This window comes from Cydia pomonella, chromosome 14 (genome assembly GCF_033807575.1).
Source record: "Cydia pomonella isolate Wapato2018A chromosome 14, ilCydPomo1, whole genome shotgun sequence".
NCBI classification, from domain to species: domain Eukaryota; kingdom Metazoa; phylum Arthropoda; class Insecta; order Lepidoptera; family Tortricidae; genus Cydia; species Cydia pomonella.
Window position 1 is genome coordinate 14947521 of NC_084716.1, and position 23771 is coordinate 14971291.

Here is a 23771-nt window from a genome sequence, read left to right on the forward strand (position 1 = left end):
TTACTGATAAACTAAAAAGTAGAAATTACAAATAGAAGAAGAAGTTATAAGTAGTAATAAACTGATAATCAAAGTAATACTTACAACTATCAAGTATTTAAGTGTAAAACCGAAAAACTCGAAAAACCGGGTTTTTTCAAATTTGAAAGCCGGTTTTCTCAATCGACGAAAAACCCGGTTTTTCCGGTTTTTTCGGTTTCGGTGAAACCGGTTTTGTGACCCCTAACCAGAACTAACAGGCCAAGAATATTTTAGTTGTACTACTGAACTATTATGACATGAGTAAAAAGTTAATAGCATCTCTTACTATAGGCCTACCGTTCAACTGAGGCGGTTAGCAAGACGTTCATATTATGGTATTTAGAGTTGGCTCTATGGTAGAACAGTATGCTTCGACTAACAATCTTTATTACTCCCTTGTCTGTAACGCCTCGCACGCAAAAGCTGCGTACACGCATGTACAACCTAACTTATGGCAACACCGCACAGCGACGTCGCCGTAAATAACTACTCAATTTACCCAACAAGCAAGGATTGTAATAAAATATTCGCATAATCAGGTTCGGTGGAGTTTTAGTTATGTATAGTTATTTAGTTATGTATAATATTGTGCTGGTTTACTCGGTTAAATTATCGCTATGCCTGTGCGTAAGATACGGCCATTTTAATATAACGGGATAAGAAAACACAGGATCTTTTACAAAAGAAAATGTTATCTTAGCATTTCTAGTATGTAAATGATATTTCTGAAGATGAAAATATTCAATAGGTATCGATTTTGTTTTGATGTCTTTACGCGAAAGAACCCACGTAGTGGCGTGGTACCGCTGTACAAATATGGATGTTAGACTTATCTGCTCTTTCCTCTTTGTTAATATTTCTTCTATCGGTTGTTTTCGACAATCAGATTATAGGTAATAAGAATCGAGAGCGTGCACAAACTGCTAAAATTGTTCATCTAAAACGGTTCTTAGGCGACGAACCCACGGCGTGATGTTTTGTATCACGGTGTAAGTAATCCGCCTAGACTTCGCACACGACGCCGCGCCTCCTCCACCGGGCGGTGCAGCGGCGCCGTGTGACCGGTCGAGGCGGATCACGAAAAAATACTTTCAATTCTTAAAAAATAATTCATCTAGGGCCAGAATCCAGAGAGGAAAATGTCGAGAACGTTTGTATGGAAAACTGGGCACTAATCTTTCCTCTTATTTAATGTCAAATTTCTATGACAATAAGACGTTTATAATGACACCCCCTTACTTTGATCCGTTGAAATCAATGCAAAGTTAGGTTAGACGAAGTATCGGTTGTGCTATTGAACATAAATATAAAATGTTATAAAGTTATAACTTATAACATAAACGATAAAACCTGGTTGTTCATTTTATGAAATCTTACAAACACACTTTCAATTCAAAATTGATTTGTCCTCACCATCGTTGATGATGAGAACGTATAGTATTATAGCATATCATGACATATTCATAAATTATTTGACATTTAATAAATAAATTAAAAAAATTAATCTCATATCTCATGATGTAACATACCTATCATACTTATAATAACTCGTTTCTTATTAAGTACCGTTTTAATTCTACTATGCCAAAACAATATCATTAAAATTAGGTTTGTAAGTAGTTCGGACAAGAAATACAGTTTAAATTAAACAAAACGAGTTCTTTCCAACGTAATAATCTATAAAGTGCAGTTAAATACGACATTAAACTACAGTCAAAGTGTTACACAATTATTTAACAGAGTTATTAATTTTATTACGCCTATAAATGTTGAATTTTACCTGTTTTGCATGTATTAATGGGATGGGCCCTAGAAATTAAAGACTGAAATATGATACACCTTTAGATTCAGATTAAATTTAAGTAAGCATCAAGTGTCATAACCGGTTATACATATTTATTTATTAGTTACGGTAGATCCGCTCCGGCTTCGCACTAGTTACACAAAACCTTAACAAATTACACACCTAAAGCTCAAGAATCATTCTAATGATATGTGAAAACCGCATGAAAATCCCTTCAGAAGTTTTTTTAGTTTATCGCGAACTTAAATACAGTCAGACGCGGCCGGGGACTTTGTTTTATTAAGGTGTAGTTATATATTTAAACAAGCAAAAACCTATTTTATTTTAACTACCTGTCGGGGTGAAGGCAGATCGAAAAGGAGATGGCGGGACGACTTTGGACGCATTCTATCCGATTTGGTGGGTGGAGTGGAGAAAACGAGGGGCGGCCTTTGCCCGGCAGTGCGACACTAAATTAGTATAATAAAAAAATATATATCTACACCCTAGGCCAAAAGTATGGAAACAACGTTTTAATATCTCAATGTTCTATCTTTGTTATATATTATATAACCTAAAAGTTGCATTAGGAAACCCCGAAAGATTAAAAGTACGTGCATAATATCAATACATCCTAAAATATTGTCGAAAAAGTTAAAAAAATAAAAAATATACCCACCCTTTTTAATTGCTTGACAAAATGTTGAATTGGAAACTATCTTAGCCAGAATTTGAGTGTTTTTTTTTTAAATGTTCCATTATTATTTTACCTATTTGTTTTTAAATTGTCAATGAGAAATAAAATCCATTGCATAAAATAGCACACTTTTCTATTAAAATATAAGCTTGTTACCGTACTTTTGGCTTTGTATATCATGTAATAAAATAAAATAAAATAACTCGCTTTGTCTGCCCCGCAACGAGAACTAACTATATTGGCTCTGCTCGGTATTTAAGTATTTGCCATTTTCAGATCAATCCCGCTATGAAAGGTACCACAATGCCCAAATATACCCCAACATAAGACCAACAAGAAGATCTAATAATGAAACAATGTTATTTCGTAGATGTTTCGTGATATCTCAGACAGAATAGTGATATAATATCGGCCGCTGTATATCAAAAGATCATAAACTAGCTCCCAAGCCCTAACAAGCTGTTATCCACCGATCTTATCACGGGTGGTCCGATAGAAATTGAAAAACCCAAGAAAATGGCGGAAAAGCTACCAGATCCTATAAATAATGCATAGGAATGCACGTCGTGCGAAAAGGTGCGTGTATTCGCAAACCGTTAGAGGTTGCTACCTGATTCAAAATACATTGTACAGTGTATGTTATCACTAGTGTAAACTGACCTTTACTTCAGTGGGAAGTATGCGTAAATGAAGATCATGGTTCATATGTTTTTTTTTTTTTCGAGATCGCGTAGAGAATACGTAAGAAGAAAACCAGTAAGTCGGAACTTCCATTGCGATCATTTATAATGAATCTTAGGATAAATATATACTGGATAAGCGTATGTTTCTTGTATCGTGTTCGGGCGATTGTGTTAGCTGTTAGTTCACATTGTACGTAGTGTTTTAGATAATTTGTAAGTACGCTGCGAAAACATATCCGCGAATAAGCCGTAAGTTAGCTCGAACGCCAAGAACACATATAAGTGTTATGGGCATGGCGTACGCTGTCAAACGCTCTAACCTTCAAACTTTTAAAGTAAGATTTACATTAGCTGACTTGCGCCCGTGACCTTGGCGTGTGGGTGATATTTTAGTTTATGACGTCAAGCGTTCAAAGGGTTAACTTTATAGCAGCCAGTTAGTATAATTTAAAAAAATCATCAGTTAATCTGTTTGTGATGACTAACCCATCCCTGAAGAATATATTGATAAACGAGATAAACAATATGTCAATACCTACCAATAAAGTGACTTCAAGAAGAGACAAATGCCTAATTAGATAGCCAAATGACCTAGGGCCTACCATGCGATGTCAAATGTGTCTGATACCAGTCACGCGATGCCACCATCTAACGTTGATCAGTTCTTTAGAACATTATCTATAGACCATTAAGATTCATAGACTCAAAGCTGATATATGCTAAGTAGTGAAGAAGCTATTATAATTTAAGCGTCTTTTTGCCGAACCGTGAAAATAATTCCCTTAAGTGTCCTTTCTTCACACAGTTTACGAGCGTTCCGTAGAAGGATTCCGAGGGCTTCTTGCTCCGGCTAGACGTGAATCAACGCAATCCATAATTCATAAGAGTAACTAAGGTTGTATACACAGTGATGACAACGTCCCTAACTTATTATACGTGTGTGGTGGTCAAAAACCATGGGTAAAAACCCTGGAGTTCTGCACAGAGCAGAAAAAATCGTTCTCGAAATCGGCCAGGATCCTTTTCATACACCGACAACAGGTGCCCTTTACTGTATCCTAAAGGATCCATTTTCTGGTTACCATTTCTTGAGGATTTTGGTACACGTAAGATTTAAAAAGAACGCTATGGAAAGAGACAGGTTATCTGGCGATATTTTGCTTTAAATCTAGTCTTGTTCTTGGATGCAATGCGTGAAAAATTCAACATCCACGGTGTTTCGAACTACTACTTAAGTCTTGATTCGTTGTTATGCTACGGTTGTCACTGCTGATACTTCTATGATTTTGCATGGCGACTAAATCGCTGCAAACGGTCGAAAATTGGCATCGTGACAATATATCTGCCTTATCAGCCTAAGTGACTACTAGATCCAGTAGATCCTAACATTTTCCGCGGATGAGTGTTAGCGATGCCATATAAAATCAATCGCCGCGTGCGAAAACGCGCAGTGTGAACAGGCTCTAAAACGTCTAAAGCATCGACCCTTCGCCAGTCCCCCGCGAAGTCGATTTTTCACCTGCCATACTAAATAATCCGAATCATAAATAAGTCTAGGCGACATAAACAATTTCTTTGTGAGGCCATGAAATATTGGTTTGTGATAATACGCAATTTGCAGCGTTGTCTCAATGAACGAGATAAGTATGGATGTGTGGGTGTTGACTTCGGATGTGGAATTGCTTTCAGATGTTTTATTAATAAGGACTTAAATCAGGATATTAGTGCAAACTGAATGAAGCGCTCGTTAGTAAAGACTAAAATTAAACTTAAGTTGTTATGACTTATCAATCTCCGTATATCTAACTGCTGACATTAAATAAATGTAATCAATACATATAATAAAGCGCGGAAAGAAAGGTGTTATAGAAGATTGCCTGGAGGATCCGTAAGAATGCCGAAATCGAGGAGTTAGTGGCCGAACCCAATATCATCGGCGAAACAAAACGCCACAGACTTCGCTGGTTCAGCCATTTACTGAGGATCGGGGTGTTAAGAGAGCTTATTTGGGACGACCGACTGGTCGCCGTCCAGTGGGTCGGCCCAGATACCGCTGGAGCGACAGTGTACAGGCGGATCTGTGCCAACTCAAAGTGGCACAGGATCGGGACAGGTGGCATTCTCTCGTTTTGGAGGTCAAGACTCTCTTTGGATCACTGCGCCACAATAGTTAGTTAATACTATAATATAAACCGAATACAATATGGAGTCAAGGTACCGTTTATAAATCCTTAAGTGATTTTGATAAGTTTTTTTGGTGGGCGGAATATATAAATGAATAATGAATAAATACAAATACAAATAATTTTATTGAAAACAGTATAAGTACAGTGTTAGCACTTAAAGACTAAGGATTAAGGATAAGGAAAAGTTTACAAATGCCTGAACTAGGAGTTCCTGTGTTTCAGGCAGAACAGGACCATATTAATTAATTTGTAATTATTCACTTAATTATAATTAGTACACAATAAAAATGTGGTAAGGTGATAAACTTAACAAAATAACTTATTTAAGTATTCTATATCAAAGTACAGTAAGAAATCATTTTACGACTATTAGTAAGTTCTCTGTATCATCGTATGTAATTTTTTGAAGGGCGCGTCGTAGAATATTCTTACAACCGTAATATAATTACAAATGTAATAGTAGTAGTTTTCCAATCATCCGATGGATGACTCTTATCGCGGCTAGCTGAATCTTGTAATAAATGAGGTATTAAGTTTAAAATATAATGTTGTTAATAAAAACCAATACTTACGACTGACGTGGTTGATGTAGTAGGGCCCAATCTGAGGGTCATACGCCTCCTCCCAGCCAAGGGGCAGTTCATTCCCGATGCAATCCGCGAAGGTCTGTGGCTTCGTGTACCTGAAATGACGTCATTAATAAATGAAGTGTTTAAGTCAATAAAAAATGTTATATACCTACATTTAGACAAGCAGACGTAAGAGCCCCGAGAATGTGGACGTATTACCAACTTCATTTGACAATTCAAAAGCAGGGTTGAAGATTGGCTGTCATAGTACGAATTGGTGTCTATATTATTTATTTAAATAAAGTATCATACTTTTCATAACGCTGACATATATATATATATATATATATTATATATATATATATATATTTAGAACCATACAGAAAGTTACAATTCTATTAGTATCTCTTTTAAATTTAAACAAAATAATGAATAGTTAAATGCGTTCCCAACAATGCAATTTAGATCAAATTAAATCTAATCTACAACTTAAAAAGAAAGAAAGTTCATACGGTTTCTTCCCACGCTACACTGAGACTATTAAAACCAAGGTAGTGCTATCATCAACTCAAAATAATAATCTACCACTTATTTCGGACCTGATCATTTTACTTTTGGGTTGAACCTGTTCTACTAATTTGCTTCGTATGATGGTTGTTGGAGTTCCATCTAATTTTACTATTTGGGCCGATTTTTATTTTGTAGTTTTTTTTACAGTTTTTGATAAAATTTTATAAGTTTGAAGAGGTCCTCATTCTGGGCGAAATAAATAAGAAATCCAATTTGGGCAAAAAATAAATGTAAGCCATTTTCCGTGGAGTGACGAAAATACCGTACGGTTCCGTAACTCTAAGAAAGATTTCGTAGGACATGCAGTAAAATACCATACGGTTTCGTAATTCAGAGAAAGATTTGGTAGGGTATGCTCTACAATTGCGCAAATATATTACAGAACAGGGAACTCTCGCAAATGAAATTTCATCGAATTCTGACGAAAAAAATAACGAGAATTGAACAAAAGCACATTTTATTTTTAAAATCGCTTTAATGTAGAGTTTATAATTATTAGTTCAAGACGAACGAAGACTGATGAATTAAGAACTTACTTTTCTGATAGTCGAGTAAAAATACTAGTGACGTTAAAAATGTCGATGGCCTGAAAGGCCACTGCTGCACTGAGTTTATTTTACCAATACAACAACAATATCCTCGAGATCTACTCACATAGAGAAAATACGCCTAGTTTTCCTACAACGCTAATTGCAAAACCCAAAACGCAATGCAACATAGTAGATACCATAATGGTATTCGGATCACAACAGGTGCAAGTTTCTGGTTTCGCCGCAGCTATGCAGATAAATGCACGCCGTTGGCAGATAATTAATGATGGCCGGCGCCTACAGGGTGCTACGATACGATTTACATAATAAAATAAACAATACAAGAAATAAAACTATTTAGACGAGTCTATCACGTACAATGAATTTAAAAGATGTATTTTTTTCGACGTGTTGAAGAAAAAACAAAAAGTATTCAATATATTTTTGTTCATTATTTCTGTATGTGGGTAGTTTTGCACATAGTAATTTTGACAGAGGTGAATAATATTTTTCCTAAGTCACCCGTTGACGACGAACGCTGTAAAGGGTTCGAAACGTCGGGATGTATTTTAAACGTGGTATAATCCATCTAAACAAGAAGGAACAGACAATATTCTAAGTTAATAACAACGAAGAATAGCTTTAATCATATTAAGAATTCATATTAAAAAACTGCCGGTGTGATAGTCAGACATCTAAAACGAAATACCGTAAAACCACCCAACTATAGTCCAATACTGCAACTATGGTCCACAAGTTCAAAAGGAAATTAAGTATCTATACCAATGTTCCTTGTGGTTTACTCCTAGTTTTACCTTCCATTTATAAACATACTTTGCCTTAGAACTACAAAAATATAGTAAAATACACACCTGAACGAGAAAAATTGAGTTTATTTGTGGACCATAGTTGGGAGCTTTGGACTATAGTTGGGTGGTTTTACGGTAATTTTTTTGTGACAAGTTTGTAGATTATTATTGGAATAAAATAAATATCATTGGATATTAATATAAAAATTTACCAAGGCCCATAGTAAGTTCAAGTGTACGTTTCGTCCGACTTTATCTACCGCTAATTATTGGAGACTTGAAATTATTATTCATACTTCTCTGATACAAGCGTGTCGTAGCGATGAACCGAAGCAAGTGATAGGAGTATATTCACATATTTATTCAAATTAATTTGAATAAAGCTATCAACCCTATTCCACTTCCAGTTGTTAAGCTACAAATCTCAAGAATACGCAACCCTAGCTCTCTAGTTAAGGCGTGGTGCGTTGGCGCCGGTTTTAATGTCAAAAGCTTTGCATTTCTTCTATACAAAAACGACTTATGTCATAGATAATCTCAGGGAAATAAGCCCTTTTTAGAACTGATTGTTTAGCACCTATGCGGTGCATTTGTTTAAGATATTAACTTGAATTTAACATGTGTTGTACACATGGTTAGAGGTAAAGCGATCCATAAAGCTGTTTGATTTTACAGTGACTGATAGGAACTTCTCCTTTTTCTAGCATTGGAGATTGATTTTGATGACCAACATTACAAGATCTTTGATTATACATACCGTAAAACGCTGCAACTTTGCCTGGATTTTGACGTTTTTTTCTTATATCTGTGAACCTATTTTTCATTATGAGTTTCATGAGTATTAGTCGGAAAACATACCCTATGCCTTACCAGATAACACTCAAATCTCATTACCTAATCATACTGTATTTCCGATTTACAAGCAATCAAAGTGGCAGGCAAAGTTGTAGGCCTAAGACGTAACTTTGCCTAGACGGATATCTCCATAAATAATGTGTTGCTATTTGCAATAATATTTACTCTTGTGCATGAGACATTATGCTTGTCCCTGACAGTCAAATTATGGCCATAAGCTTAATACTTTTTTTTTCACATGCAATAGGTAAAGTTGTAGCAGGTTCCACAAACTTTCTATACAAAAATATCGTTAACTGTAGGGTTGTGCCAAAAAAATATTATTATTAAAAAAATCTATTTATATTGTTAGTTACAAAATAATCAACAAACAAACGTAATATATTGTTGTTTGATTTCTTTTTCTTTTAGTATTTAATAATTTGAACTTATTTTTTTTTATTACAAGTACATTGCAGATACACTATTTTGCTAATTTTCAGTGCATTATTATAGTGTAAAGTTCTATTTCATTGTAAAGTTCTAATCACCCATCACGTTTGAACTCCAATTGTAATCGACCTGACACCTGACAACCCAGATTTCGATAAGAAAGATAACTGCAAGACAAATCAAATGAGCCTAAACACAGTGGGTTTATTATGTGTAGTTTAGAAGTTGCTATTTTCGGTCTCCATCATCAGACCATCTCGATGGTACCATAAACATTGCATTGTCACCCAAGTTACATAAGTATATCAAACACCTCAATTGGTCGCTAATAAGTGGTTGAAAATTGATTCTAAACATACAACATAATTATAATACAATAAATATACAATTGCAAGTAACTACAATAAAAATATAATAACAGATTGCAATAAGTTTTTTTTTATAATTTTCATTTTAATACCCATAAGTTTTTTTTGTTAACGTTAGTTTATTATTGCATTGTCAGCAGATCTACATAGGTACCCACACAGAAAGTCGGTGAAAATCGACTTGCAAAATTTGACTTAAACAAACAAACATTGCAAGTTAATAAAAAGCTTGTTATAAATAAACTAATTTAAGCAGTTTAGGCAAGCTTATTTTTACTCTTTTCTGTACATTTATAAAATTCAGCTAGTGACAGCCCTAGACCCAGGCAAAATTGTGTCATTCAAGTTTCCAAAACACTGCCCAATATTGCCTAGTACGTTATTATGCTGAAATCATGTCCTTTTCTTGAAAATATTAAACTTACGGGAAATAGACAGTCTTTACTTACCCTGGGACGTTACCACTTCTCAAAAAACACCTTTTTCGTAGATAAAAATTCAAAAGTTGCGAGACACTAAAAAAATGTTGCCTCTCACGCCGACTTATGATACGTAACTGGCGGAGCAACAATGGAGTTACCATTGTAAAAATATGAAATATGTGTTGCCAGAATAATGAAAATTACTATCAAATGGTAAAAAACAAGGAAAAACTAAGCAAATTCGAGAGATCGTAATTGAAATGAAATAGGCAAAATTGAGCTTAAATGGCAAAGTTGCAGCATTTTACGGTAATCAAACTTTCCCGCTCTTAGCAAGCGAAGAGAATACTTGAAAAACGCTTCCTGGGCTAAGGAGCTGCGCAACTTGTAGTGGTTGGACTTTCCTGCCATGCCTATTGATATCTTGACCCTTTTGAGTTTCTAGAATTCTCCTCATACGAGTGTAGCTGTACATAGATTTATATTTATATAATTTCCAATCGTGACGTAAAGCTGACGAAAATGTTGCGGTTTCCGCCTCAACCCCAGGTCTTGATTCAAAACGTCTAGCGAGCATTGCCTAAGAAAACCAGTATAGCCTAATCGAACTTTACGCATAGCTGGTATGATACTTAAGATCAAGTTATACTAGGGACGAGTCAAGACAAAATTGGGGAATTAGGTAGTACTGGTCCACTTCGCTACCAGTTTCTACGGTCAACGTCAAAGATAAGTATATATTTTCTGCCTTATTGCGACGGAATACGATAGAAAATTGTGGACATGTTGACATCGACTGTACATGATTCATACAGTCCACTTCACAAAAAAGCGGTTCGTAAATGCGTTTTTCCGATTTTGACGAAATCCATAAAACCTGCGCGTACGCGTTAACGGTTCTCTTTAATACGGCGTTTAAACGGTAGTCGGTTATTAAAGATTCCCTGGCTAATTGACCTTCGTGTCCAGTAATTTAAATTGACGGTTTCCAAGATTGAGTAGCTATTTATGTAAAAAATATCAGAGTTTAGGTCAAAATTGATCTTGATTTCACTTACATATTGAATATTTTATATATTTTTTTATGAACTAAGAAAAAAGTTTGGAAGACAATCATTTTGCCCTATATCATTAGGTACTTGTTGTCTATCACAAAAGGTATAATTAAGGAGAATGCCTTCTCATCTTATAATGAAAACGAAAAATCCTCATCCGAAAATTTTGATTACTCTCACTTCGTCCCCGAAGAAGTCCGCCATCTCTATGTTTTCGAATATCTACTAAAGATACAAAATCAGTTGAATCAGCTAACTGGTTGCCTATGTTGTAAATTTTACTGCCACGGCAACATAATTCACTCTAGCAAATTACAATCTCTTGACTACTCCAATGGGTTTTTGACTCCCTCTCGGCTACCGAATGCTAGCGTCTATTTCAAAACACGATCAGTCTTATAGAGGCATAGAGGGCGTGCGTGCGCGCATGTAGAGAAAGAAAGCAGGAGATTTCTCGTGAGGAAGATCAAGACGGGTATAGTTACAACGTTGCGTCGTAGCAAAACCAGTCTCGTCAGCGGGACGTCAAGGCGAGTAAAATTCTTGGAAACGGTGACCCGTGTCACGGAATCCCTGCCGCACACTAGTAAAGATTACGCACACAAAGATAGTGTACACCACGCGGTGTCAAATGGGATAGCTGTCAAAATTTGTGCCTTTTAAGAATTAAGCTGCTGATGGACACTACGCCACATACGATAAACATAACAACAGAGTTATATCTGTGTCCATAAAGTGTTAAGGACCAACAACGCCGGAACCTGAACTTAACACAGCGGATTCACAATGACGTGTTTTAGGTCTAGCAATTTTCGTTAACATTTACTTGCGTAAAGGATGCGACGACAGCTTTTGACGACCAGTGTACTGCCCTGCTAAAGCAATTCGCAATATCTCAAATCAAAATTGAATGCAACCATAAATGCCTTAAATTCTTTATCTTAGAAATCAGTTGTAACTCATTTGTTTTTGAGATACCGCTATGGGCTTATAAATCAGGCCAGTGTAAGTAATTCCTCCATTTTAATTATACATATAAGCTTCATGTACAAAATGTAGATATTGAAGTCAAAAGAAATTTTCTTAGTGTAAACACGACTTTATCTTGTGTTTTTTACCTAGATTTCTGTGTTCAGTAACAACACTTTCCAGCTTAAAGGATTTATATAATATTTCCTGATATGATTTTGTTTAATAATATAGATAGGTGTGAAAAGCCTTGTATACTCCTTTGCAACCGATTATATAATAACAGATCTAAGCTCAAGAGACTTTTCAGGATCATTCATATATGTTAAAGATAACGATAAGATAATAGCTACATAACGTGCCAAACGGCAAACTAATCTAAGCCGTTCTATAAACTGCGATCGATTAAATTCGCAAGCATTTGTGTTCGATATGTCATCGCATCGTATTGTAAAATAGGACGATAGAAGGCCAACGTACTGTCAGCCGCCCGCAAATAGACGCGAAGGTTCGCGTACGGGTACGGTCTCCATTTCTTGTTTTCTAAGGCTTTATCTAACTTAATTATTCTTCGGACACGTGGCTAGACGATAATGTAGTCTGGAGGTATTGATAATGATCGATCACGTTGAAGGGAAGAGAAGAAGAGCGCCTACCCGGTGGATAGACACAGTAAAGGTATATGCAGGACCCAAGGCCCAGGCTTGCCTGCAAATTTAATGGCGCAGTAAAAGTGCCTGGAAGAGGTGGTGCTGCAAAGAAGAACTTAATTACTCGCCAAATACAACACAAACGGATAATAAACTTGGAATTCATTCTCAAAATCCGTTTATACCATCCGACCTCTTGAGTCCTCTGACATCATGTTATATCTAACAAGTCTAACGCATAGGTAGGGAAAATTTTATGCAGAATAATAACGGAATACGAGAGTAGGGATAATACGAATAACCAGATCAAGTAGATCAAATAAAATAGTCATTATTAAAACCTATCTTGGACTCTTATCCAACTGTCACGCTGAGTTATATTGACAAGTAGATTCAGCTATTATACTTTCTTTAATAATTATATTACTGTAAATAACGTTATTACAGTCTTCAATTCAATATGTATATATTAGTCATACACATTGATAATGATATCCTAAAAATAAAAGACTCCATTTCCAACTAAAGGCATTAAACGTGTCCAACTCTTTATATTTACCACTTATCGTACCATGTATTAACGATTCTATACATGACTCGTGTCATGGCTTAAATTTTCAGATACAGAGGCTTACATACGTATTATAATAGACCAGTAAGCAATCCAATTTTCCCAGATATCACTAATTACGTAGCACAGTGCAATAATCGTGAAATAGTTTTAAGACTTACTCCTAAAAAGATACGATTTAAGTTCTACTATTCATGAAGTATTCCGTAGTAACACTGTCAATGTAATAAGATACGGTAGGTCCTTTTAAAAGTAATTATACGAGTATACCCCGTATCAGCACCCAGATGCTTCTACGAAATAAGTTCGACTCAATTAAGATGTAAAATTATTATAGCACTTATCTGCCGTCTAATGTTACTGGGATTCCAAAAGTATTATGGTACTTTTAACCCTGGACTGACCGGGACGCCTCGAAGTCGGTGCCACGCAGTCTCCCGACAGACCACTCTATATATATCACCAGAGAAATATTTTAATCCGGATGGCCCGCTTAATGCACATTCCCTTGGGCTTTCGAACAATCTCGACTTTTTTATTCCTTTACCTCCAGGGCATTGCCCTAGTTAGTATTTAGTCGGCATGATAATCCATCATCTGAAACTGTGTCAGTAGGCGCTAAGGATAATGCTAGGTGAATAACCTGTTCTTGAATAGACATATTTCGACTGTGATGTCATAGGCTTATTTAAAGTCTTGTATCGGACATTTAAACTCATGGACAGGATGATTGCAGACTTTCTGATATCCAAAAAAGGAAGCGTTAGGGGTCAGCGCGATTTCCTCTCGCATACCAAATCGCTGACACATTGCTACAGCGCGGTTATAATCAAATTAAACAACTTGCATTGAGCTCGCCGAAGCATGCCGACCGGATGATCCAATCCGTGAATATAAAATTTCGTATCTGAACCGAACCATGCATTAAAGCGGTAACCGCATTCATACACATTTTTTACGCCTTACGTCATGACCTATCACCCAGTTTATCCCCCCGAATTGCCGGAGCAATCTCTTAAAAGTGGTTAAAATTACGATAATAGTGTGATGGTATGGGAGAAGCTAATGTACCGCCTTGACGTCACACGTTATTCGATCATTGACAAATGACATTCCAACGCCTTTAGTGAACTGTGTTGTGTCAAGCGCGAGATGTACTTGTTTACAACGCCCATATTCTCTCAGGCTCGCCTCACATGTATTCATGTGTCCCTCATATCATATTCGTCGAATGCTCAGGAATTTAAAACGATTATAGCTCACAATTTATACTTGTCTTTAGTATTACAAAGTGGAAAGCAGTCATATATCATAAATATTATCGACACAGAACGCCTTTTAGGCATTTATTACTTTAAGTGCGAACATCTTATAATAACCTTAATGCACTCAAGAACTCGGACATAAAATGACAGCAGTCGTTATGAGTTTATTTTACGTTTGTACCATTTAGAGCAGCTACCGTCAATTTACCTTATACCTTAAATGATCCTTGCGTAAGATTTCAAGTTGATATGTATGTAAAGATAAACCTTGACTTTCTAGCAAACTAGTCTAGATCTCGACGGGTCATCGAAACGAGCCATAAAAACTTTATCTAGGCATTCGGAAGCGGTTTGACCTGTTCAGACGTTGGTCTGCAAATGTGACGGATGGACGGAGCTATTGCATTGCATAAACTGTGAATATATAAGGTTTCCCTCTGATTCACGACGCATGCCAGTCGCCTTCGTCACGCCGCCCGTCGACAATATCGAGGTATCAGGGTATCACGACCGCGTTCCGCTCAGCTACTACACGAAACCCCGTCTAAATAATGTCTCGATACAATGACGAATTGCTCTCGCTTTACGGTATCGTAACAATCTAGGAATTCATAATTGTTATTACGAAGTCACTCCCTTTAGTTCAAAATCCAGTTTCCAAATCCAGTTCTACAAAATCAATAATAATCTCGGAAATTAGACTCGTTTGTCAGCACTATTAATTTTCTTGCATTAAGAGAGGTTGACTTTAAAAGTAGTTGAATCATTGGAGTTAAAGATATTTATAATGTTGCCTTAATGATGCTCGTGTATTCTGTAAAGCATCTGACTCGCTCCACCATATCCTCTAAAGGCATTTTTATGAGAAGAGATTCCATGTAAAGAATTAACTACAGTGTAACTTAAGTACACAACAAATGGCTTAAGGGAACAGTGCAAAACATAGGTAATTGGAAAACTTTAGAATGTGTTAGCACTTTTAGGTTGGCAGTTACTAAGTAAAAGTCATGCTAGCAAGTATTCCAAGACATCCCGCTAAATGTATCCGTTTAAAAGAAAATATACTTAATGGTACTAAGACTAAATATATTAGGGCCATACTGAAGCGTTCGCACCTTAGGATTCTGATTTAAAAAAATATGCTTTGCCTTTAAGAATTTACTAAGTGTATTATTTTCTTCTCCAGTCGTAAGTTTTGTTTTACACATGATTTATGAAATTATGAGTTATGAAAAATCTTCGCATACATATACATGTATTATCAATTTTTTTTATAAGCACTAAAATTTCTACAATAGAGTCCAGGAAGATATCAAATGCTAAATCAAGTGTTTAAGAGGTTTGGTCTTAATCAAAACGAATGCCTACTAATTCTGTCCCATTCAAAGGTGTTAGTTATGACAACGAAGTGTTTAGACCGGATGGTATGGTTAAACAGCCCGCATGCTGATGAATGGGGGACGCCCTTCTCCGAACAAGGCTTCGCAAAATTCTTCGTCCCATTGTTTTGTGAATGGGCAGCGCGAAGACTTGAAAAATGCTCACCATTTTGCAGCGATTTATTCTCTTTAATAGCTCGACTGAACGTTGTTTGCGAGGTTTTACGTTCTGTTTATTTTTTCCTAAATAACTGTTTTTGTTATGTAGCTGGGAAAGTTGTAGGTAAATGGAAAATTTCTTATAAAAAGTTAAATGCTATTGTTTCGTCATTGTCTATAACTAGAGAAAAACGATATGTATTTTCTAAATACTCTAGTCTTAACTATCACATGTTATCTAGCTGATATTTATGCAAATTGTTCAAACTATTCTATTAATGCAAGTAGGGAAAGTATCCAATTTACAATTTAATCTTCTCACAATAAGTCCAAACGACAATGGTGAAAAAAAACAAGACATTATTAAACTGGCGTGAAAAACCCAAAACCTCTAGCAATCCTGTCATTAGTAATCGATCTCCCTTTCGTCAGAGTGGATTTTAGGTGTCTTTAAAAACAAAGGAAGCGCAGGTAAATGATGATTATTAGGTTTTACCAATTTTACTACAAGCGACGTGTTCGTAAAATTGCTCAAGCCCACTTCTGACGTAAAACGGAGCTCAAGCAACACGGCCATATTCTGTCAACTCCTTATCGTCGTTAAGTATACAGGTGGTTCGCATACCACAGCGCTTACGATCACTTTGCTTACCAACATAATTTTACGGCCCTATTGATTCAAACAGTCTTCTATTACGTCGGCCGAAGGTGTATATTAGAATGTAAAGAATTCTGTTATCGTCCAAATTGTTATTTCGCCCACGCTTAAAACCACGAGTCGCCAACAATTTATTCAAAATCAAGGATTTGTGCCCGTTCGCCTCCGGCGGCCTCCGTATTCGTACAAGAAGAATTTTAACCATTCTTGGTATAATTTCAACTGTTTGAAACTCATTGGAAACACTGCGGGCGTTTAAAGCAAAAGGAACAAAACCTCTCACTTTCAATACGTAGATTAAGCGAGAAGTTCATAACAAATGTGTTGTAGCAAAAAGTAGGCTTGCAAATTATACTTCGCCGGATATTAGAATATGTACGGCAGACACATTTATCATGGCGTGGTGTCGCATCTAAGATGATGATTATCTTAACCGTCCAATAAAAGAATTTACATCGCCATTAACGTGCGCGACAGTAAATAACTAATTTAATTTTTATTGGACATTTTTAAGTCGGATAGCGGTAAAAAATCGCTTTCGTTCTATCATCCGGCAGATTAGGATCGTACATTTTACGGTAGACATTAAATCTTAAGCGCTCATTATAGAGGAAACATTAAATAGGCAACATTCTTTGGCGATGCTGGTCCTCCGTGGAGTCGCTTAATCAAGCGATCTTATGCAAATCACGCAAATAGTTAATCAGTTTTATGACTGGCGACTATCAACAATTTATCAATAGCCCCTATATGGAAACAAACAGAAATTCCATCTACCTATGCCAGCCAGTTATGTCGACATAGTACTATACATACGATATTTTGCAGCTTTCTGCTTTTATACTTGAAGAAGGAACCTCCTGATCTTCTTTATGATTAACAGGGTTGATAAAAATCGTGATTTAAGAAAAAAAATCCGATTAATTTGATTAAAATCTGATTTATTTGATTAAAATCTGATATATTTGATTAAAAATCAGAATTTTTTGATTTTTTTCATTTTCTTATCTTTGTTATTAATTAAATAGCCTGTTCAGTTATTTAATAAAATGAAAACAACGTATTTTAATTTAATTTATTAAAATCAACAATTTAAAAACAGTAGTTTTTGAAAAATAGCAAGAAAAGTCAAACTTATAGATGAAAAATGGAACATATAAATCAATACCTATTGAACTCGATATAATTATTATAGCTTTTTATTTGCTATTCTTTTAAACTTTTTATTTTTTGGAAATCAAACATTTTAAAATGAATACCAATTTGGCTGCTTTCTGTGCGTGCGTGCCGTAGTGGTCAGTCATTCGATTTTTTTCTTAAATCGCTTGATTAAAATCACGATTTAAATGACTGATTTAAATCAAGTAATTTAAATCATATCAACCCTGCTGTATTTTTACTAGTTTTTAAATACAGAAATGGAATTTCTTGTTTTGCTCTATTTTTATCGATTATATTAACAGCAAAAGATTTGGCAATACAGTTGCCCTAACATAAGTATCCACTTTTCTATAACGGCTAGTATTATGGCGCGGTCGGTACTTAAGTTGGGACACTCATTGTACTATGTACATTGTATGTGTATGTCTTGTGTACATTCGGCGATATAATTTTGTATCTACCTCGTTGTCCGCTTTGAGATTTTTTTGGAATATCATAGAAAGTAGCAAGTCAAGATATGATGTGACGATCTTTTATGAATGAATATGTATTTATTATGTATTTATTTAAGTGTATGCATAGAAAATTGGATATATTATAAGGTTATTTTTGTATACTACGTCGGTAGCAAACAAGCATACGGCCCGCCTGATGGTAAGCAGTCCGGATTGCCTATGTACGCCTGCAACTCCGGAGGAGTTACATGCGCAATGCCGACCCTAACACTCCGCCCCCTCGAAGGTTATACGAGTAGATATCGAACATGTTCTATAAAAACAAAAATATAATATGTCTATACACACATCATATTCAATTTTTTCAGGTCATATATGACAATAAAAAGTAAGACTTTTGCTATATTTTTAAATTTATTATGTCGTCACTACGAAGAATACTTTTTACAATGAAACTTTATGAGCAAATAACTACTTTATGACGACAAAGATAAGAGTGGAATGCCAATTCGATTAGAAACGGGAGCAGTACCACTTTTATCGCATACTTATGTAGATAAATTTTAAACACGCGTGATTTTAGTCACATTAACATTGCGCCGTCTGTACACTTTGATAAAATACTCAAGTTCTTGGTAATTCACAATAACTAATACTAATTCGAACATGAATACGCATTACAGTCAGACTGCGACGTGCTCTGAATCATGTACAGTTCTCTTATAAAAAACTAACTTAGTACGGATTAGATCATAAAATAAAAGTAAAACAACAAAACCTTGCGATTATTTCAAAAATATTGTTAAGTGTCACTAAGTATTTTGTAGTTTACTTTTACAAAAATATACTGTACACATACAAAGAGTCGGTCATCTCTTATAGAACCCCAATGGTGTATCAAGTATCAATCATTCATATAGGCTAGGGTAATATCGCATGAAAAACAAATATTTTCACTAGATTGTGAACTCCACATTTAATTTGTCCAAAATCAACGGAACAGTGAATAAGCCAGTAGAATCGGCGCACTGGCATGCGTCTACGCATATAAGCCGCCAAGGACATCTTTATCTGAAAGGAATGCGCAAAGTAAACAATGTTGTACGCTATTTCGCTCGCGCGACGCGCCCAGAACGCATTTGGACACATCGACCATCCCTTACAGGGAATTTTAAACAAAGGAGTGGTTGACAATTAACATTGAATGATTTCTTTCAGAATCGCCTTGACTTGGCTGATTTGACAGTTTTCTCTTTCACTTTCTTATTAAAAAGGGAAAGAATAGTTTAACAAAGAATGACCCGTTTTTGTTCATCATATATGTATGTATCTAATCTCCCTATATAACAATGGTGGGTCATGTTGTTCTTTAAGCATTTGATCGCCTGGTAACTACGGTTATAAACAAAAGTAATAACTTTTTAATCGATTTAGTTCTCCATTTTATAGTGTTGTGCTTGTGTTGCATTACTCTAGTAAAAACTAATGTGATCTTTAGCCAGGAGTCACATAAAGTCCAGTCCAAATTAGATATTTTCTCGCCGAATCTGATTAAATTGTCAACTTAATCAGGTGGTCTGGACTCAAAAACGAAATTGAAGGGCATTGGTTCGCCGACTCCACTATGAAATTGTGTACGTGTGGACACTAGATGACATTGAAGCCATTTTTTAATTCTGATCAAATTGTCAACTTTATCATCCCGTCTGGAAGGGCTTAAACAAGTTTCTATCGAACTATTTTCTGAGGAACAGGCACAAGACGCCAACCCTTTATCTCTTAACAAAGGGTAATAATTTCGGACTAATCATTGACACACTCCGAGCTCCGTTTCTTAACGGGTCCAGAACAAAAGTAAATGCAAATTCCGTGTCACATCCTTCATGCGAACAAAGGCCGACTTGAGAATGGGTGTAACTGATGCATCATCAGCAGATACAGATTTTATCATTATTTAATACTATGCCCTAAAAGAACAATGCCATAATTTTCACTGGTTCCCTAAAACAAAGAAGCATCTAAACATACCATTAGCTATGCTATACCGCATTGCAAAAAGTCCCTGGTATTAATAATGATGAACAAATACGGATCTTTTGTTTTGAACATCACGCCATCATTATGGAAACACCTTTTCCGGTGCGTTCGTTTGTTTGGTCGAAAAATTACGTCGAATCGTGTTGTTATGACAACTATACCAGGCCAAGACGACTTTCGATTCTCAATACACCGACACCTCTGTAGGTACACTTTTATGTTTACAAATGGTTTTGAAAGTCGATCAGTGTCAGGCGAATGAAATTCCATTGTTGCATGCCCTCCAAAACTCCGAAATTACCGCTAAATTCCACACAAACGTAATAACGAGGCAAACAAACCAATTCATCATAATATCGAATTGGACACGGTAAAGTCACGATAATAAACAATAAACGTATAAGACAATTTAATGACTACAAAGTAATCTGTGTCTTAAGCATGTGATTACAAGCAACGGAGCAGCCAGAAAAAATATATTGTTACGTTATTTAGTGCCAACACGATTAGAGTCAAGAAACGCAGTAAAATGCCCAGCCCCTTAGTCGTCACGCTCGAAGGAACGCGTGTAGTGCGTGGGAAGTATCGGCAAGATGCCTTACACACACTTGGGTTACACAATCCGAAGACAGCGCCGCTGTTACCAATAGGTACCTAAGTAAACACATTTATGAGAAATCAAACACAGAGACGTAAAAGATCAAGCTCAATGTATACGTTGCAAATTCAATTAATTTTGTTTTAATACGAAACTGAAGCAGTGCAAAATATTGTAGCTGATTCCCCAGAAATAATATTCCAAGAAAACGTTTTTAAGATCGTTGCGCAAGATGAGAATGCGGAATTCCTTAGAGTCATCATGCTATTAGGAAATGGTGGTAATAATAAAGAAATAGCCGACGTTAAAGAACAATCGAGGCGCTTAATAAGATAATTAAGGCATTAAAGACAAAATAATTAGCTATCAGTGGATGCATTGTCCGGTGTTACATACAAATTCCGCATTACGAATATCATTACATGCATCCTTAGGTTTCTCACGTCCGATTTGCCTATACCCAGAGCACGCATTGTTAGGTCTCAGAGATTTCACTGACAACATGGAATTATGCATTAACGACCGGCTTCAGTACGCAGAAATATTTCTACTCAACCACCATCGCTAGGCCTCTAGAGACATTGATCTCACAGGCTCAAAACGTGTAGCCTGAGACAATCAAAACTACTGGAACTATCAAATCCCTATAAACACTCTCAGGGGACGAACTAATACAATCAGAACGTTGGAATGTGACTCTACTATGTAGACCCGCAGTGAAACTGCATTCAGCTGATACAATTAAAGTAATAAACGCCGACAAACACAGGTATAAGATCCCATTCGCTGTTTAATCGACGGTACATTGTCTTCCCTACTAACGAGACAATGAGTATTTTTTCCTCAATTTACAATGCGTAGCTGTCGAACGCCTGCATCGTTACTTTTTGCTTCGACTTTTTGCAAAAGCCTCTCTTCTCGTAACTCAGGTGCCATTACACTTGTGAGATCCGCGAAAACCGCAAAATGCTTATTCGCACGCAACTAGTTAAGATTCTATGAGAAGTAAAGCCGCTTATTGCAGACTCTGAGCGTTCAAGCGCTCGTTAAGACTAGTTCATTAAAGTTCAGGGGTAATACTGTGACATTGGAGAGAATCATCATATAAGAATGAAATTTGCATGTAAAATAAAAACCAGTTCTTAAGTTGACAACATTCCTGAGGTAAATAATTATATTCTGACAGATAACTGACTCGAGGGCACATTTTTCATAGTTAACGTTTAGGTTCCAGGTACAAGATTAATAGCATATGCGTCGGAGACATGGCCGGGTTATTTTTAGATATAGTAAATTGGCTTAGTGGGTTGGTTTATTGTGTGCGTTTTGCACAAGTGGATGTCGAGTGACATCGACGATCCCCACACATGTACACTCCTAGGGCAATTTTGAGCTGTTATCTCGTTTTTAATAGCTAGTTATTATTCATTTCTAACGTCAACTGGACTGTTGGTTCTCCATTTGGACATGGTCTCAATTTGTGCTTTGAATATGGCCTGAATTAACGTCTCTCCAATTAAAATTCATCTCAAAATAGCGTGCAATTTGGATTTCTCTTTTCTTAGACAAACAAACTTATCGGTATTGTTCTTTGTTAGATCTGTTATTTGAGATTAGTGTAAAATGTTCACAAGATTTGTTTATTTAATACCGTACCATGATTATAACCTCAAATTCACGAGAGAAGAAAAATTAACAACTTTAGCCGTTCAACAGGTTCTTAAAATAATTAACAGCGAAAAATATAAAATCCGCATCTTAAACTCTGCATGCAAATCTGATTACCAACATAAGAGTTTTATATATCGTTACTTGTTTAGCAAGTATCTTAGTACCGATGTCTTGGAATCACGGAATGCAGTTTGCCAAAAGGTTCAATAAAAAGTAACACTTTATGTTTCCTGCGATCGAGGCGAATTTTATAGTGGTGTCATTGGACCGAGATCAGAAACCGGAGAACTTACTTAGCTTCAACTGATACAGGGTTAGGGACTTTGTTTAGTGGGTATTGAAATTTTTTAAATAATTATAGTAATTATTTAGATACTTAAAACGCTTTAAGAGTTAGGAGGGCTTAAAATTACAACCAGATTAGCAGAATGCTTCTAAAGGAAAATTGTGAAAGCGCTCATCATCCGAGGATGTCCAAAATTACTTAATATTGTTTACTTTATTCTTACGGCAGATCCGGCATTTAGGAGGGGATTTACTTTTTGTTTTGGTCTCTAAAAAGCCGTAAGCCATTCACTTGACTTTTGAAGGAGATTGTATGTATGTACCTGAACGTGAAAGAAGAGTGCATAGATAATTCGATCATCCTTTTTTGCAATCCTATAATCGAACTAATCGTATTTCCAAATATATACTTAAATGGTATATCATACGAGGATACGAGTAATTATATCGTTATTACTCGTAATTTGGGTTACCTTAACGTAGTAAATTCAGGAGTAGACTGGTAGAAAATATCGTGTTAATATCAAATGTGCATAGTTATTAATTATTAAAGTACTTTTGAAATATATTTCAATGTCAATTTATTTGATCGTAGTTCAATTGTTTGAATACCTCTACAAAACTATTTATGAAATAGTTAATAGGCAACTACTTTACGTGCCTAGACTGGTAGGTATAGGCACGAAGTATAAAGCAATTTAAGATTCTGTTGACACAAGACTTCATTAGGTATGTTTGACACTGGAAGTTACGATACCGGCAAAGAGGGCCGCAGGCCGCATTATTAGGGAAGCAGTAAGTACTTCAATTTAGGTTACCCTATACGAGGTTTTGTTGTACTGTCGGTTTGAGGAATGCAAGTGACAAATGCGAAATATCTACCAGTGTTGTAAGTTGTATCAGTTGAGCTACTCGATGTCAGAGCGGAATGAG

General features: G+C 35.9%; 1 protein-coding gene across 2 annotated transcripts in view; it reads right to left on the reverse strand.

The window, feature by feature from the left end:
* LOC133525034 (protein kibra) overlaps positions 1-23771 on the reverse strand; it is a 94269-nt gene that overhangs the window by 63571 nt on the left and 6927 nt on the right. For both annotated transcript variants that reach the window (XM_061861235.1, XM_061861233.1), the window contains exon 2: positions 5943-6052. In XM_061861235.1, the coding sequence (XP_061717219.1) occupies positions 5943-6052 (110 nt within the window). The remainder of the gene's footprint in view (positions 1-5942; positions 6053-23771) is intronic.